The following is a 16026-nucleotide window of genomic DNA, read 5'->3' on the forward strand; positions in this document are numbered from 1 at the left end:
CATCCAATACAGGCTGAAAACCAATGCCTTTAGGGGCAGGAAGGTTCCCACCCAGGTCTCTCCAGGCAGGGGTGGATCTCCCACCTACTCCCACGTGAGCCCAAAAAAATGTATCACCAAAAATGAAAGGAAGTAAAGCAAACAAGCAAAAAGAAAAAAAAAAATCCCTCCCCAAAGCCGCCTTCCAGAGGGTTGGGCAAAAGATAAAAGCTCTCGGAGGAGCCGGGACTCCTCCTCTCCCACCACCAACCTCTCATTTAAATGTCTGTGTGCAGGCTGCAGCCGGCACTGCCTCGGCGGCCGCCCCAGGAGACCCCCGGCAGCCCCCCGGCGGCGATGCCCACGGCAGGCATCGGCAGAGAGGCGGCATTCAGCAGCCTGGGCTGACGGCCCCGGGGAGGACGGAGCGCTCTGGGGGCTCGGGGGTCGCACTGCAGAGCATGCGAGAGCCCCCGGGGCGCTGAGCCCAGCGCCAGGGCGGGGAGCAGCGGACAGCGGGGGTCCCAGTGGATGGATCCGCTCGGGCCAGGCCCCCGATGTCGGCACCGCTGCTGCTGTGGGTCATTCTCCTCCGCTGGGTCAGCGGCGGGGGCTTAATCCGGGGAGGCAGGACGTGGCAGCACTGCACAGGTAGGAGCGAAGGGCGGGTGGGCTGCATCGGGAGACAGGTGTTCACCCTGCTGGCGAAAGTGCCGGGACTGCTGTGCCCCCGCGGCTGGGATGCTCCCCACGCTGCCAGGGCAGACCCCAGGAGGCGCGCTGTGTTTTGGGGGGCATGCCCCATGTGAGGTAGCCCAGCCCCAGTGCGTCAGTCCTCGGTGTCCACTCAAGTGGACCGAGTGACAGCGATGCCTCAGGCTGGCGGCACCCACGGACAGCAGCGTGTGCGGTCATTCCTGTGCCTGCAGCCCCCGCAGTGCCAGCGGGGGAGCGGCCAGCCCTCTGGGAGCTGTGAGGAGAGCTCTGTCTGTCCCTGTTGCACAAGCGTTGTCCCAGGTTCTGCTGCAAGCAGAGGGGCGGGGAAGGAGTGGAAGAAGAGAGCCATGAAGTCCCCCTGGAAACTCCCTCCTGGCCCGGACTCTTCTGTGCTCTGACAGGCACAACCTCCGCCCTCCCGGCAGCAAAAGTTCCCGTCTCACCGTCCCCGAGGAGGCAGCAGCTCCCGGGTCATTTCCTGAGGCAGAGAGGATCCCCGTGCTCTGGCTCTGCCATCCCATCCCTCTGCCTATGTTGTGTGGGCAGCAAAGTCTGAGCTCAGTTTTTGGGGCTGCTTGGGCCCAGGCTGTGTGTGCTTAGGGCTTGTCCCAGTTTTTGGCAATTGCATTTGCTTTTTGTTACAGCCCAGATGATATGAGAAGAAAACCAGGGAGAGATTGGAGAGTTTCTGCCCGCTGCCTCCTCCCCGAGGTGCTCCAATCTCTCTGGGAATATCCCCGCTGTCCCCAAGCAGCTTTGGCTGGAGGGATCCTGGGTGTGCTGAGGCCCCGGCATCATCCTGGGGACCCCAGTACGAGGCGTCCTGACACCACTTGTGCTGCCCAAGCTGGGCTGGAGCACCCCAGCTGCTCTCCCAGCTTTTCAGTGATGGATGTGGGAGGCAGACTAGATTTAGGGATTTGGGGTTGGTCTTAGGACAGTACCCCTTCCTGTCCCACAACCTCCAGCCCCAGATGAGCTCTCCCCCAGCTGATCCTCACCATCTCAGGGGCAACTGGCGGCTCCTAAACACCTCTGCAAATCCAAGTCTGAGTTCAGCTTGTCCTTTTCGCTTGGAAAAACAGGAACTGGCCATTGCCCGAGTGATGTATTTCTGAAATAAGCTGTTCCAGTTAAAACTTTGCTTTAGGAACAGCTTAAAGCAGCAGTGGGGTGGGCAAGGGGCACACAGAGCTGCCAGGGTGGGAAGGACCTCACCGATCCCCCTGCTCAGGTCTGGATGGAGCCACACGAGCAGATTCCTCCTTGCTCTGCCCACCTGGAACTGGGCTGGCCAGGCATGTCTGGAGGAAGCACTTCCCTTCTCCAGCTGGTTTGGATTCAGACACACAGCCCAGCCTTGCTCCCAGCTCCCTCCTTCCCAGCTCTCCCGCTGTGCCCCTGCATCCCGGATTTATTAGTACAAATTGGAGCTAAAAGCCAGGTCTCAGCGGGGTGGGACAGAATCAGGGATGTTTTAGTGTAGCCAAGTGCTGCTTCATCTCTTGGGCATCATCTCCCTTCTCTGCCAGAAAAGCATTCAAAAATGAAAACAGGAGGGTCCAAGGCCAGGAAGGTCATAGAAGTCCCCACAGCTGCCACAGCCCGTCCTGTGCTGAGATGTTGGAGCTGGCAGCGTTCCGTGGGGTGGCACTTTCGGGTGCTGTTGTGCTGTGTGTCCTCACCGGGGTGATGCCTGGGGCTGGACACGGCGTTCTCCTCTCTGAGGAGAGAGTAATTATTTATAATGAGTGGTTTTGGTGCCTGCTGTGAGTGCGTGTGCATGTGTGTGCAGTTAGGGCTGGGTTGGGAGAGCCTGAACACCGGGACTGGAGGGGTAGGGCTGTCCCCACTGCTCTGTGGACAGAGGTGGGGATGGGTGGCTGCCCTGAGAGCAGATGTGTGGTACCGGATCCCTGCTGCTCTCCTGGCTCTGGCTGTGGTTGCTGGTGCTGGTGGATCCCGAGAAAGCTGCTGGCAGTCCGGGGCTGCCTGGCTGGCAGGTCCCAGCTCCAGTGTCAGCATCCAGAGCCGCGTCAGTGAGATGGTTCTGCACATTTGGTGTTCCTGCTGGGGCGATGGAGATGCCCACCTTGTGTCTGAACGGCAATTCTTGCCTCTGGCCCTGGCGCAGGGGCTCGGGGCAGACCCCAGGCGAGGGCCAGCAGGCTGCTGCCCCACGCCAGGCCGTCCTGCTGCTGTGGAGCACCTCAGCCAGCGCTGGGGTACCCCCATCCCACGGCGGGACAGCGCGGGGTGCCGTGGTGACGCGCCCCGCTGTCTCTCGGCACAGACCTGCGGCCGCTCGACATCCTGTCGGAGGCGGTGCCGGCCGGGGCGCCGGCCCGCGGCATGCGGGTCTTCCAGGCGCAGGGGGTGCGCGGCTTCCAGCTCTCCTCCTCGCGGCCCCGCGCCCTGGCCTTCCCCGCCTCGCGGCTCTTCATCCACTGCGACCGCTTCCCCGAGGAGTTCTCCATCATCGTCACGCTGCGGGCGCTCCGCGGGCCCGCCAAGGTGAGCGCGGCCGGCCGGGCACGGCGCGGGCACGGCCCGGGCACGGCCCGGGCACGGCCCTGACAGCCCCTCCATCCCGCAGAGCAACGAGTACATCTTCACGCTGATGGTGGAGGAGAGCCCCAGCGTGCTGGTGGGGCTGCGCTACGCCCCCGACAAGCTGCACTTCCTCTTCTGGAGCCAGGAGCGAGCCGGCGGCTGGCAGACCCGCGTCACCTTCCCCAACGTGTCCCTCTCCGACAACCAGTGGCACACGCTCATCTTGGCTGTCTCCGGCCAGTCCTTCTCCTTGACGGTGGACTGCAGCATCCCTAAGGATGTGTAGGTTGGGGGCGGCGCTGGGGGTGCTCGGCAGGGTGATGTTCCACCAGCGTCTCCTCCGGCGACCGGGAGATTGGAACACGACCCCTATGAGGAACGGCTGAGGGAGCTGGGGTTGTTTAGCCTGGGGAAAAGGAGGCTCAGAAGTGGCCTTATCACTCTCTACAACCTCCTGAAAGGTGGCCGTGGTCAGGTGGGGTTGGTCTCTTTCTCCAGGCAGCAACTGACAGAGCGAGAGGACACAGTCTCAAGCTGCACCAAGGGAAGTATAGGTTGGATATAAGAAAAGGTCTTTTACAGAAAGAGTGATAAAATACTGGAATGATCCTCCCAGGGAGGTGGTGGAGTCACCATCCCTGGACGTGTTTGAAGAAAGACTGGATGTGGCACTGGGTGCCATGGTTTAGTTGAGGTGTTAGGGCGTGGGTTGGACTTGATGATCTTGAAGGTCTCTTCCAACCTAATCATTCTGTGTGATTCTGTGAGATGCTGTGAAATTGTCCCCTGCCTGTTCTCGGCCCATCCCCAGGGTGGTGGAGACGCCGTTCCCAGCCTCGCTGTCAGTGAGGAGAGCCAGCTTCTACCTGGGCAACAGGCGGAGAAGGAAAGGCGTGTTCACGGTAGGTGCCCCATGGTGTGGGCTGCCCAGGGGTAGCCGGGTGTGCTCAGGGGTGCTCCTGGATGCCTGTGGGACCACACACTGCCCTCCCTCAGTCCCCTACACTGGCAGGGCTTGGGCCATGGTACAGGATGCAAAGGTGGCTGTGGGTCCTTCCCACGTGGAGGCACTGAAAGGCAGCTGCTCTGAGCCCCGTGCCAGTGCTCCCTTTCCATCAGCTGTTAGATTGCCCTGGCTGGGCATCTGAGAGCTCATAAATGTGCATGAGTCCCACAGACATTTCTGCATTCCAGAATGGAGGGCAACAAGCAGAAGTCAGGCAGGAAATCCAAGGCGCGAATTACCTGCAGTTCCCATTCTGTGGTCTTGCGGGACTTGTCTCCATCACTCTGCTCCCATTTTCCCAGGGTTTGCTGAGACAGCTTGTCCTGCTGCCAGGAGCTGATGCCACCCCCCGGATATGCCACACCATGAACTTCAAAGTAGCAACACTCTCTGTCCCCAGTGTCCTCCAGGATGTCCCTGCGAAGCCAGTGAGCAACGAGGTGCTCAAATACCCGTACGGTCAGTGCCCCCACAGAGGCACAGGCTCTGTTGCCTCCCTCTACCTCTGTGAGGAAGGGTCTTTGCATGGGGCTGGGAATGAAGCAGGAGCAGATGGGAAGAGGGCGTTCCCAGTACCCTGTTTCTCAATGTGTGTGTGTGTTGGGGTCAATGTCCAAAATCTCCATGAGAAGACAGGGTGGCCCTGCCTGGGTCTCTTGGTAGAGCTGGGCTCATGTCAGTGGCCCCGCACAGGGTTGCCCCAGTCTGTGGCTTCCCAGATTTTGCTGGGATTCCATTTTCCCCACTGCCTGCTGCCCACCATCAGGATGCGGCCAGAACATTTGCCCTTCCTGCCTCTCTGCTCCTCCATTTGGTGTGCACTAAGAGGCTCCTGCCTCACTCCTCTCCATGCCCAGAGACTGACATGAAGGTGACCCTGGGGGCCCGGCCACGCTGCTCCAAGCAGGAGACGGCACAGTTTTGGTTCAGCGCCTCCCGGCGAGGGCTGTACCTCTGCAACGGCAGCACCTGGGTCTCCATGCTGGAAGGTATTGCTGGGGAGGTCCTGGCACTCTTGGGGAGGGAAGGAGACCCTTGCAGCAGAGCAGGAGCTGAGATTTGCCCTTGAGACCACTCTGGGATGGGAATCAGTGGCAGAGTGAGGGGTTGGGGTGTCCCCTTATCTCTCCTCTGCTTGGCCAGGCTTTGCTTTGCTCTTGGTGCCCATGGCACTTCCAGAACACCCCCAGATTCAAGTTCCTCTGTGATCCCTCCATCTGCTCCATCTTCTCCGCATTATCTGTCCCTCCTGGGAATTTTCTGGGCAGGATGAGCTCCTGACCTGTCTGAGCAGGACAGCTCACCCCACAGAGAGCCATGCTCAGGGTGTTGGGTACTTCCCCAGTGCTGAAGCATTTGTGGGATGGATAAGTGGAAACAAAGAGACCCATCAGCTGCTCTTAAGTACTGGGGGCCATTGGGAGGGTGGCAGACAGAGAGGTCAAGGTCACCCTGGTTCTGGTGGGACACTTTGTAAGGAAAGCAGTGGAAGTACCAAGGTGGAAAAGGCAACCAGAGCCTGGATTGGATGGGTGTTCTTCAATAATGACATGGATTTCATCCATTGGCACTCTCTCACTCACTCCAAGTGTCTTCCCAGGATCCCTGGAGAGGACAGGGAGGACGGGATATGCCCCTAACTGAACTGCCTCTCCCTTCCCTCCTCTCCCAGCATTTTTCTTCTGCAGATACTCACAGGGTGGGTTTGGATGAGCCATTTGTTCCCCACAGGAGCTAGCAGTGACTGGACCAACTATCCTTCCCTACTCCTGGAAGTCATCAGGGTTGGCACAGTGTCCTTGTTTCCCCAAGGAGAACTCATGCTGGGGTCTTACTGACCTGTGCCCCCTTGGTGCCACCAACTCTGCCCCTTTTCTGCCATTTGTCCCTTCCAGTGCCCATCCCTCTGTCGTCGGGGCAACTCTGGTGGTTTCTGCTCCAATTTCTGGTGTTAATTCTGCCTTAGTCTTCCCTAACCTCTCTTCCTGTCATCTCCTCCTTGTTTTCTTGAGGAAAATAGATCAAAGTGATCAAAATCCATAGGGTGGCCCATGGAACCCCATGGCATGGGGTTCATTCCTGCTCCCAAAGGACATAGCCCTGCTCTCTACTGGAGAACAGGCAGGGCTGGATGAGGCTGGATGTGCCACCCATCGAGGTGCAGTCAGCCTCTTACCATCCCTTGATTTAGCCCTTCACCCCTAGGGACACCAGGACCTTCATTTTCCCCACAAAGCTCTGCACAGCAGCAAGTGCCACTGAGCCAGCTCTCGCAGGGCCCCTCTCCAACTAAAATCACCTGGTTTTAACCTCACCCCTCTTTTTTTGGGGGCTCCCAGTCCAACACAGGCTGGACTACGTGGAGGAATACCAGAACCTGGTGACCAACTCGGAGACAATGGGCATTGAGGTCTTCAGCATCCCAAAGGTGGGGCTGTTTGCAGCCATGGCCAACCGGATCACGCCCCCAGGGTCGGCCATCTACAGGTGGACTGATGGGAAGTTTGTGCACTACCAGAACATCCCCACCTACCAAGCTCAGTCCTGGAAGTATTTCACTATCGGGAAGAAGGTGAGTCTGACAGGAAGGTGCCCCCATGTTTCAGTATATTAAATTGGAGTTGCCAAATATTGGCTTCTCTGAAGCCCAGAGTCTTGGGCATGGTTTAGGTAACTGCATCTCAGAAGTCTACCTGTGGTCCTAAAGAGCCCTCAGAGCCTACAGTTCCCTCTGGAGACCCACTGAGTCCAACATGCTGCATTTTAAACTCTCTTGCTTTTAAATTATTCCAGGACTTTGGAGCCACCTCTTCTCCCCTGGGCAATCTGCTTTGGGGCTTGAGCAGAGGATTTGCCTGGTTCCTCTCCCTGGGAAGCTACTTATCCTCCAAGAAAGCCATCTGCTGAGAGGCAGCTCTGTGCAGGGCTCCCAGGGAAGCTGGGATTGTTCCCTCTCTGTTGTGACCCATTCTGGCTTTGTCCCCAGGGTGACTGCAGGGCTCCCCCATTGCCAGCCACGTGCAGCAGGGTACAGAGGGATGGGCAGAATTCCTTCCTCCTGGCTTGGTGACACCAACATCCCTGCTGGCTGGATGCAAACAGGCCATGTCCCCTGTTGGTGGTGGTGGGAACTGATGCTGGGCACCATCTCTGATAGGGGATTCACCTTCTGTAGGGGGACAGGGGGACCCAGCACAGCCCTGTCCTTGGGGGTGGCTACTCCTTGGCTGAACAAAGCCCCAGGCTGGTGCTTGCAGGGTCCTGCCCAGGCCAGGAGGCAGGAGACACCCTCACTGACTCTTTCCTCTTTGTGGGCTGTGGCTCTGTGCATCTTTGTAGCCCAAACTGGGGCATAATCTCTGCTGCTCCATCTGAAGGACACTAGAGTGGCACAGAGCCGTCATGACAGAGCTTGGATGTGCTCCCTGCTTTGCACTTCGCCACCTCTGCTGCCCATTCTTGTCTCTTACACTTTCACAGGGGTTTCCTGGTCTGGAAAATGTTTTGTCTCAGGGAATTTTTATCGTTGTTGTCATTGTTATCATTACCATACCTGCTTTTTTTTTTGTTCTGAAGCACCTTTCCTTACAGGAGGGTTTGTCAGCCGAACCTCCCTCCTTCCCAAGCGGATTTCACATCCATGCTCCCTGTTCCTGGGGCTGGAGGGTGTGAGTGGAGACAGCTCAGCTCTCCCTCCCCTTGTATAAGAGGCTGCTGGCTGCAAGTTGAGCCCCTGCCATGCACAAAGACCCCCATAGGCCACTGATTCCCTGTCCCCACTTTGTGTTGCTTGGGGACTGCTCAGGGACCCCAGCCAGGGCCATCTTGTCCCACACTAGACACCTCCATCCCTTGCCCTCCATCCCACCTCCCCCCTGTGTTTTCTTGTCCATGCTCCTTTGAGAGGAGAAAACCAAGCTGTGCTGGCTTTCCCTTTTCCAGATCTTCCTGGCAGTGGCGAATTTTGAGCAGAATGAGAGGGGTCAGGAGTTCTCTGTGATCTACAAGTGGAGCCGCAGGAAAGCCAAGTTCATCACGTACCAGCGGATCACCACGCACAGTGCCAGGGACTGGGAGGCCTTTGTCATTGAGGGAGAGGCTTTCCTCGCTGTGGTCAACCACAGAGAAGGTACCCAGCCCTCAGGGTTGGCCCTGGGGTGGGATCTGGGACCCTGGCAGGTGCCCTGCTCAGGGCATGCTCCCCGTGCATTCTCAGGTGGGACAGAGCGCAGGGCAAAGCCGGGGAGGTGTGCACACAGCTGCGAGCCTGGGGAGCCTCAGGGCACCCGAGGCCTTGCAGAGGAGAGAAAAGCTTCTGAGGAAGTGGCTGGCACAGTCACCCCTCTGGGTTTCTGACTGCAGGGGACAAGGACAGGAGTGGGGATGGTGTCTGTGCTGAATGTCTTTGCTGCTTTTCATTTTTATTCCAAATATTACATAACCTGGTAGTGCCACAGGTTGAGCCTTTTGTGAAGCCAGATCCTTGGCCTTGTGGGCACACAGGAAACTGAATGAGAGCCAGCTGACATCCCTGGATACCCTGCAGATATTATTCAGCCTCATTCCCCTCGCCAGGCTGTGAGTCTGGGCTGGGACATGCACTCCTTGGTGGAGAGGATGCAGGGGTTCACAGCACAGCCCTGGCTCTCTGGAATGCTCCCAGCTGGGTTCAGATGCTGGACCAGGGGGCTCCTTCCCTGCCATCAGAGCTGGCTCAGGGGGCATCAGCACCTCTGGCACCAGGCTCAGGGCTGGCAGCAGGTTGCTTGGGCACCTGTGAGCTGGGCTGGAAAGTCCCTGTGTCACCTTTTGGGCTCCATCAGGGTCAGTTTGGATAAGACCTACCCTTGTGGCAGTGTGGTCCCTTTGCCAGCCATGCACATCACACAAGGGTTAAGACCATCATGGCCAAGCCAAACTGGGAATGTTTCCCTTAGAAAGGGCTGGAGGGTCAATCCTTGAGAAGCTGCCACTTTTCCATGTGGCCATTCCCATTCTCCTGCAGCCTTGCTTTGCCCAAGCCCCTGTTGCAATGAGAATTTAAAGCCTGCTGGGTCCCACACAGGCATGAGGTCCAGATGCTTGAGCAGAGCCCAGGAGCTGGATGGAGCACGTGCCTTAGGGCAGGGGAAAGCCCCTGATGTCAGGAGCTGAGAGACACAGCTGCAACTGGCCCCCCTGCACAGGACCACCCTTGGGACAGCCAGCAGAGCCTGGGACGGAGGCATGGTGCCTCTGGGGTGCTGCTTCAGTGGGACAAAGCACCTGCCTGTCCCTCCTCTGCCAGGGCTGCCACAAAGCTGCTGCTGGGCACTCAGGATGAGCTGTTGGTGTGTTTCATGGGATGGAGGCTCCAGGTAGGGATGAAGGCTCTAGGAATGGAGGCACTAGGTAGGGATGAAGGGGGTCTTTAGGTAGGGGTGGAGGCTGTAGAATCTCCTTGGGGAGAAGCAGGTCACTTGCAGACAGCCTTGTGGCCTGCTGGCAAATTCTCATGTAGCTGAGCCTGTTTCTGGGTCTTCTTTCCTATACAAACCATGAGTTGCTTTCCCTCATGGTGCACATCTGTTCATCTGCCTCCCCCAGGGAACAACCACAATATAGACAGTGTGATATACAGATGGAACCCCAGGACAGGGCTGTTTGAAACTAACCAGACCATTCCTACCTCTGGAGCATATGACTGGGAGTTTTTCACCATTGGACCGTATTCCTTCCTGGCTGTAGCTAACACATTCAATGGCACATCCACTAAGATCTACTCACACATCTACATCTGGCTCAGGGGCTCTTTCCAGCTCTTCCAGTCTATCCTGGTAAGGCTTGGCCAGTACTCCTCACTCCCCCCTCTGTGTTTAGACAGGGTTGCCACATCCAGCTTCTCATGGTCTCCTTCCCCACAGACATTTGGTGCAGCCGACTGGGAGGTTTTTCATATTGGGGACAGAGTCTTTCTGGCTGTTGCCAACAGCCACAGCTATGACAGCGGGATGCCTGCACCCTCCAACTTCTATGCCATCAACTCCTCCATCTATGAGCTGAACATCACGGCCCAGATGTTTGTTAAGTTCCAGGACCTTCTCACCTACAGGTACCTGAAAAGGATTCAGGGCGCTCCTTGGTCCTTGTCCTTCCCCTGAGCAACACAGGGGTCTCACAGAATCCCAGAATGGTTTGGGTGGGAAGGAACCTTAAAGCCTGTCTCAATCCACCCCCTGTCACTGGCAGGGACACCTTTCACTATCCCAGGTGGCTCCAAGCCCTGTCTAACCTGGCCTTGGACATTTCCAGGTATGGGACAGCCACAGCTGCTCTGGGCAGCCTCTCCCAGGGCCTCTTTCTCTTTTAGTTTAAAATTATACTTGCTTATCTCCTGGAGGGTTCTTGCAGGCTTCACACTCCAGGGGCTGAGACTGCTGAGGAGAGTGATGGGTGATGGCTCCTTGGCACCAGTGGGAGCTGGGAGAAGGCCCTAGATTTGGGAATGAAGGTGGATTTCTTTTAGGAACAAACCGAGAAGAGCAGGGTTTTCTGTGTGTCCTCAGGGTGTCAGAGATTGGGGTGGGGTGGGCTCTACCCCATGGACACACAGCCCCTCCTTCAGCTGGTCACACAGGGGTCATCTCACCTGCCCCTCTGCTTATTTCATCCCCAGTGCCCTGGACTGGGAGTTCTTCTCGGTAGGAGACGACTCTTTCCTCGTGGTAGCAAACTCCTTCGATGGCTTCACGTTCTCTGTTAACAGCATCATCTACAGGTACTGCAAAGCCAGGCCTTGGGGGCTTGGGGACTGCCCCTGCATGGGCACCACAGCCTGGTGAATCTGCCAGGGAGGATGGATAGGACTGTTCCCTGTTTTCAGGCAGGAATGGGAAGTCCCAGTGAGGGACATCCCACCCTGAACCACAGCAGGGAGATGGGAGGTGCCAGCCCCATGGCTCAGCTTCCCTGCCCTTCCCAGGTGCCCAGCTCACGGCCCAGGAGCTAACTCCCTTCCCTGTGCAGGTGGCAAGGCTACGAGGGCTTTGTGGCAGCCCACCACCTCCCCACCGTGGGCTGCAGAGACTGGGAGGCGTTCCACACTGCTGAGGGCTCCTACCTGTTCTACTCCAGCGCCAAGGAGCCGCTTTCCAAGGTGCTCAAGCTGAAAACCACCTAAGGCGGCTCAGACACGCTCAGCTCCTCGCCAGGACCAGGGCAAGCTGGGCATCCAGCTGAAGATGGACCACAGAGCCCAGGAATGGCTGCAGCATCAGCTGGGCATGGCTGGCTGCAGGTAGGGAGGAGGAGGAAGAGAAGGATGAAGGCAGAACTCCAGAGCTCCCTGCAGTCTTATTCAGGGGCTGTTTCTCCTGGGAAAGCTCTGCCACCATGTTCCAGAGCCATGTCCTACCCAAGGTTCCTGGAGCCCAGCTGCATCCCCTGACTTATCAGGACCATGATGCTTGGCAATTTCCAGTCCCCAGGAGGGACTCAGAGCTGCCAGTAGCCGTGGCCAAAGCTTGCACATAGCCAGGAAAGGAAGAGACAGAGCAGAGCATGAGTTGCTGGGGTGGGTGCATGGCAGAGGGGAGTAAACATGTGAGAAATTGCAGAGAAAAGCGTGTCCAGGCTTGGCTCAGTCTGCCTGCGCCTGTGATGTTCCTGAGGACCGTCTGGTTTGACATTGCAGCCATTCTTCCTGTCACCTTCATGCCACTGCCACAGGTGCCTGCCCACCCTCCCACTCTGCCATGGCTGATTTGGGTCTCTCTCAACAAGTGTTGTGTGTGTTGTACAAACCTGTTGGTGTGTTGGAGGACCAGTGCTGGTCCTTGCTGGTCCATGCACCTTTGCATGGGGTTAGTGACTCCCAAGAAAACCTGCTTTGCATTTGGACCAATGCAGCTCCCATGGGCATGGGAAAAAACCCAAAACTGCTCCAGGTGAAGCTGTGGCCTCTTTTCTTTTCCTCACCTTTGCTGGGGGACTCTTTTGCTTAACCAGAGCTCTAATAAACTGTGTGGACCCAGCCTTTCTCCCACATGGGTAACCCAGCTGCTCTGCCTGTGGCAAAGGCGTCCCTTCACCCAGCAAGTCAGCCCCAAATGTCCATGGCCATGGGTGGTCCGGTAAGGATGAGGTGGCCCTGAGCATAGGGGTGTGCTGGGGTGAAAGTGCCCCTCTGTTCCCCCCACCCAGGACCCACTGCCTCACCCGAGTCTCCCAGAGCACCTCTCAGCCTTCCCCAGAACCAGGTTTCCTGCTGAACTGGACCACCTGTGCTGGCACTGAGGAGCACTCAGGAGGTGCCAGTCCCATCAAGAAGAGCTGGGGGGTCTCAGCCTGAGCCTTCCCAGGGTCCAGACCTGCAGGGTGAGCCTCTGCATCCCTCCCTCCTCTCCCTGGTCAGTGCAGCTGCAGCTGGCTCTGCCAGGAAGGACCATTTCTCCCTTGGGAGAAAAGGGAGAATTTGATTTGTTCCCATCACTGAACTGTGAGCAGCAACTCTAATTCAGCCCCAAGGAAGGGCAAGATAAGGCAAGACCAGATGTATTTGGGCAGCTGGTCCCTGCTCGAAGCAGATTCAGCTGAGGGTGGGAGGGGGTGGCACCTAATGGGAGTCGTGCTGGTACATTGAATTTAGGCTGGTCTGCTTTGGGAGAGATTGAATTAGGATAAGCCCCTCCAAGCACCACAAGCACCACCACCTTCCCTGCACACTCGGCTCCCTGGATACTCAGCTCCCAGCACAGCACAAACCCGGAGGGCTTTTCCTAAGTGCAGGGCTTTATTGAGGAAACAAATGTTTTGGAGTTCCCCCCGAATTGCTGGAGGCAGGCAGAGGCTGCCAAGGTGCTGGGGGCCTTGGGGAGGATGTCCTGCCTTTGGCAAGGCTGATGTCTCACAGGAGCCAGGATGGAGTGACCCCTCTGCAGTGACCCTCTGCACCCCAGGCACCTCCTGGCCCCACAGCTCATCTCTCCCTGCCACGGACTTGTTCCCTCCCAACCACAAGCACGTGACTGGGGCTGCATTCCCTGCAAACCCAGCTCTGGTAGGGAAAAAGAGTCTGACTGGGGATGTTTGTCCCCAGGAACCTGGGAACCCACTCCACGGGTGTCCCTGGCATCCCTCCCCATGTCATTTGCTCACGCTCAGTCCAGTGTGGCTGGGGAAGGGACATTGGTGGCACCAGCCTGAAGAAAGCCCTGGGGAGTCCCGCCAAGAAGCTTTGATGCCTTCAAAGACATCTACCCTGTGAAGAGTCTGGAAGCTGGCGGCCCATCCCTGCACTACAGGGCAGTGCTGGTGGTCTCTGCATGGGCCTGGGCACTGGGCAGAGCTCTCAGGTAGTGCCCGTGCCTGCAGGAGTCCTCCTGGTTGTGCCGGACGTAGCAGACCACGTAGACGACGACCATGGCGAACCAGGCGAACATGGTGACCAGCATGGCCACGTCCGTGGTCCTCTGCCGCGCGCCGCACAGGTTGGCGCCGGCGTCCAGCACCTGGAGCAGCGGCTTGCCCACGTACTCCTCCCGCGGGGCCGTGTGGCAGGTGATGTCCCGGACGGAGTCCAGGTCCAGCCGTGCCTCCCACAGCACCTCCTGCAGCGCGCACTCGCAGTGCCAGGGGTTGTTGGCCAGCCGCAGCTTGGCGTTGAGCGCCAGCAGCGCTTCCTTGGGAATGCTGCGGATGCGGTTGCTGGAGAGGTCCAGGCTCCGCAGCCCGGCCGCCACCCCTCTGAACGCCGCCCCGTCGATCTTCTCAATGGCATTCCTGGAGAGGTCGATTTCCTCCAGGTGGGACAGGTACCTGAAGGCGTTGCCGGGGATCCTGGTGATGCTGTTAGCATCCAGCTTGAGGAACACCACGTCCCTGGGGATGTCCTTGGGAATCTCCTCCAGGTGCCGGGAGCTGCAGAGGACGGCCTTGGCCCCTGCCCGCTCCGTGCACTGGCAGCTGGGGGGGCAGGAGCTGCCCCAGGGGATGCAGAGCAGGAGGCAGAAGAAAGCTTGGGCCATGCTGGGGGCTGGCATGGTGCTGGCGAGGGTCATCTTGCAGCCAGGCAGGTCAGCATGGCCGCTGGCAGCTCCCTGGGGGTGACAACAGCTCCTGGGCAGCGGGACGGCCCCTCGGCGTTCCTGCAAGGCCTCTCCCATCCCTGAAGGGAAGCCGTGGGTGGAGGGGATATGACACGGCGTTATTTCCTGGAACACTGGGTATGGCTCCTGCATGATGTGCCCTGGCAAAGGGGTGAGAGGCTGGGCTCGTGAGACTGGAAAACAAGGGCGGAGTGACGCTGCCTGTCTTTTACAGCACAGCTTCATTTGATCTAATTAGAAACAGAAACCTCACCTCCCCTGCCTCTATCTCTGCAGAGACCACCCAGGTGGACAAAGGGAGATGCAAGATGGGCCTGGGAGCCTCTGCCCCATCCTGTCACCAGTTTTCAGGGGGATGCAGTAGTTTGCTGCTGGAGAAGAGCAGCACTAAATTCCTATCTCAGCAACCCTGAGTGTTTGAAAAAAAATGATGAGTCAGACTCTGAGGATCACCAGACTGACTTAATCACCACTAGGATTTTAAATAACAAGATGTGGAGCTCTTTTGCTTTCCTTTCCCATCCCTTCTGGTCTGTGAGCTGGAACAAGTCAGGTTTCCAAGGGTTTTACCACGGAAGTGTTTGGAGGTGAGTTTGTCTTTTAAAGTAAACAAAGAGTATGATTTAATAGCCTGATTCTGGGGGAGGGAGGTAAAGAGAGGAGCCACTGCCGAGCACATCAAAAAGGATGATGTAGGAACCCCAAAGGACACCCCAGTGCTGCCAGGGGCAAGACAGGAGGTGAAGCAGGTGAGACACCTCTCCTCTGCCTTGGGTGCTGCTCATGCCCCTCCTGCTGTCTTGGCCAGCCTGGGAAAAGAGATCCTCATGGAGGGGAAATCTGGGAAGCCAAGGGAACCTTTCTCATGGGAGTTAAATTCCCATGTGATGTCATTAGGAGCACCAAGTTGTTGTCCCTCTGGTACCAGAATTCTTCAGCTAATGGCACTCCCCTGGTAACAGCGGCATCCCTCATGTGTGACATCCTCAGGGTACCACAAAGGGATGCTCACACCCGAGGTATGCTCACACCCGAAGGATGCTGTCTGCAGCTTTTCCCGCAGCCTGCCCGGAGCTGTGGATTCTGCCCGGGAGTACGAAGTTGAGCTTCCCGAGAATCCCTCTAGCCCTGCTAAACGTGCCGGGCTCTGACAGCTCCGTCTCTCCGGCGGAACAAGGAGATGCGATGCCGGTTCCCACCGTGGAAGGGCTCCTGAGAGTCGCAGCCTCCCCGGAGCCCGGGGGTGATGGACCCGGGACTCCTCCGCGCAGTGTGACCGCCTCCCGCCGCCCCGAGGCCCGGGACCCCTTACCGGCTCGGCCGGGGCGGCTCCGCTTGGCTCCGGCTGTGGGTGCGGTCCGGTGCGGTCCGGTGCGGTCCCGCCCAGCCCCACCTGTGGCCGCGGCTCCCCGGGCCGGGCGGCCCCGGGCGGTGCGGGGGCGGTGCGGGAACGGGAGGCGGTGCGGGGCAGCGGGGGCGGGAGGAGCGGGGTGATGGGACAGCCAGGCAGCAGCCCCGCGGGAGCCCCAGTGTGCAGAAATTAAGTGCTGCTAATGAGATTTCTATGATTTTTTTAGAGGCTGCGGTCGGGGCTGCGAGTCTAGAAGCTTCATCAGCTGCTGTAAGGGACGATCTTCCCTCCATGGCCATGCCCCGGCCTGGACCCCCCCGGGCTCATGTGGGCTC

The 16026-nt window shown here is 58.3% G+C and overlaps 2 protein-coding genes across 2 annotated transcripts; one reads left to right on the forward strand and one right to left on the reverse strand.

Moving 5' to 3' along the window:
* Positions 1-508: 508 nt before the first annotated feature.
* On the forward strand, positions 509-12332 carry TSPEAR (thrombospondin type laminin G domain and EAR repeats). Its single transcript, XM_066326104.1, has 12 exons — positions 509-630; positions 2990-3210; positions 3293-3531; positions 4061-4151; positions 4558-4714; positions 5113-5244; positions 6595-6827; positions 8198-8384; positions 9842-10071; positions 10159-10346; positions 10911-11012; positions 11261-12332. The coding sequence occupies exons 1-12, from the start codon at positions 537-539 to the stop codon at positions 11412-11414; spliced, it is 2028 nt and encodes a 675-aa protein (XP_066182201.1). The 5' UTR covers positions 509-536; the 3' UTR covers positions 11415-12332.
* Positions 12333-12770: 438 nt separating this feature from the next.
* LRRC3 (leucine rich repeat containing 3) lies at positions 12771-14953 on the reverse strand. Its single transcript, XM_066326485.1, has one exon. It carries the CDS (start codon positions 14563-14565, stop codon positions 13531-13533), a length of 1035 nt encoding a protein of 344 aa, XP_066182582.1. The 5' UTR covers positions 14566-14953; the 3' UTR covers positions 12771-13530.
* Positions 14954-16026: the final 1073 nt, after the last annotated feature.

The sequence above is a fragment of the Sylvia atricapilla genome, chromosome 10, assembly GCF_009819655.1.
Source record: "Sylvia atricapilla isolate bSylAtr1 chromosome 10, bSylAtr1.pri, whole genome shotgun sequence".
In the NCBI taxonomy this organism is placed as follows: domain Eukaryota; kingdom Metazoa; phylum Chordata; class Aves; order Passeriformes; family Sylviidae; genus Sylvia; species Sylvia atricapilla.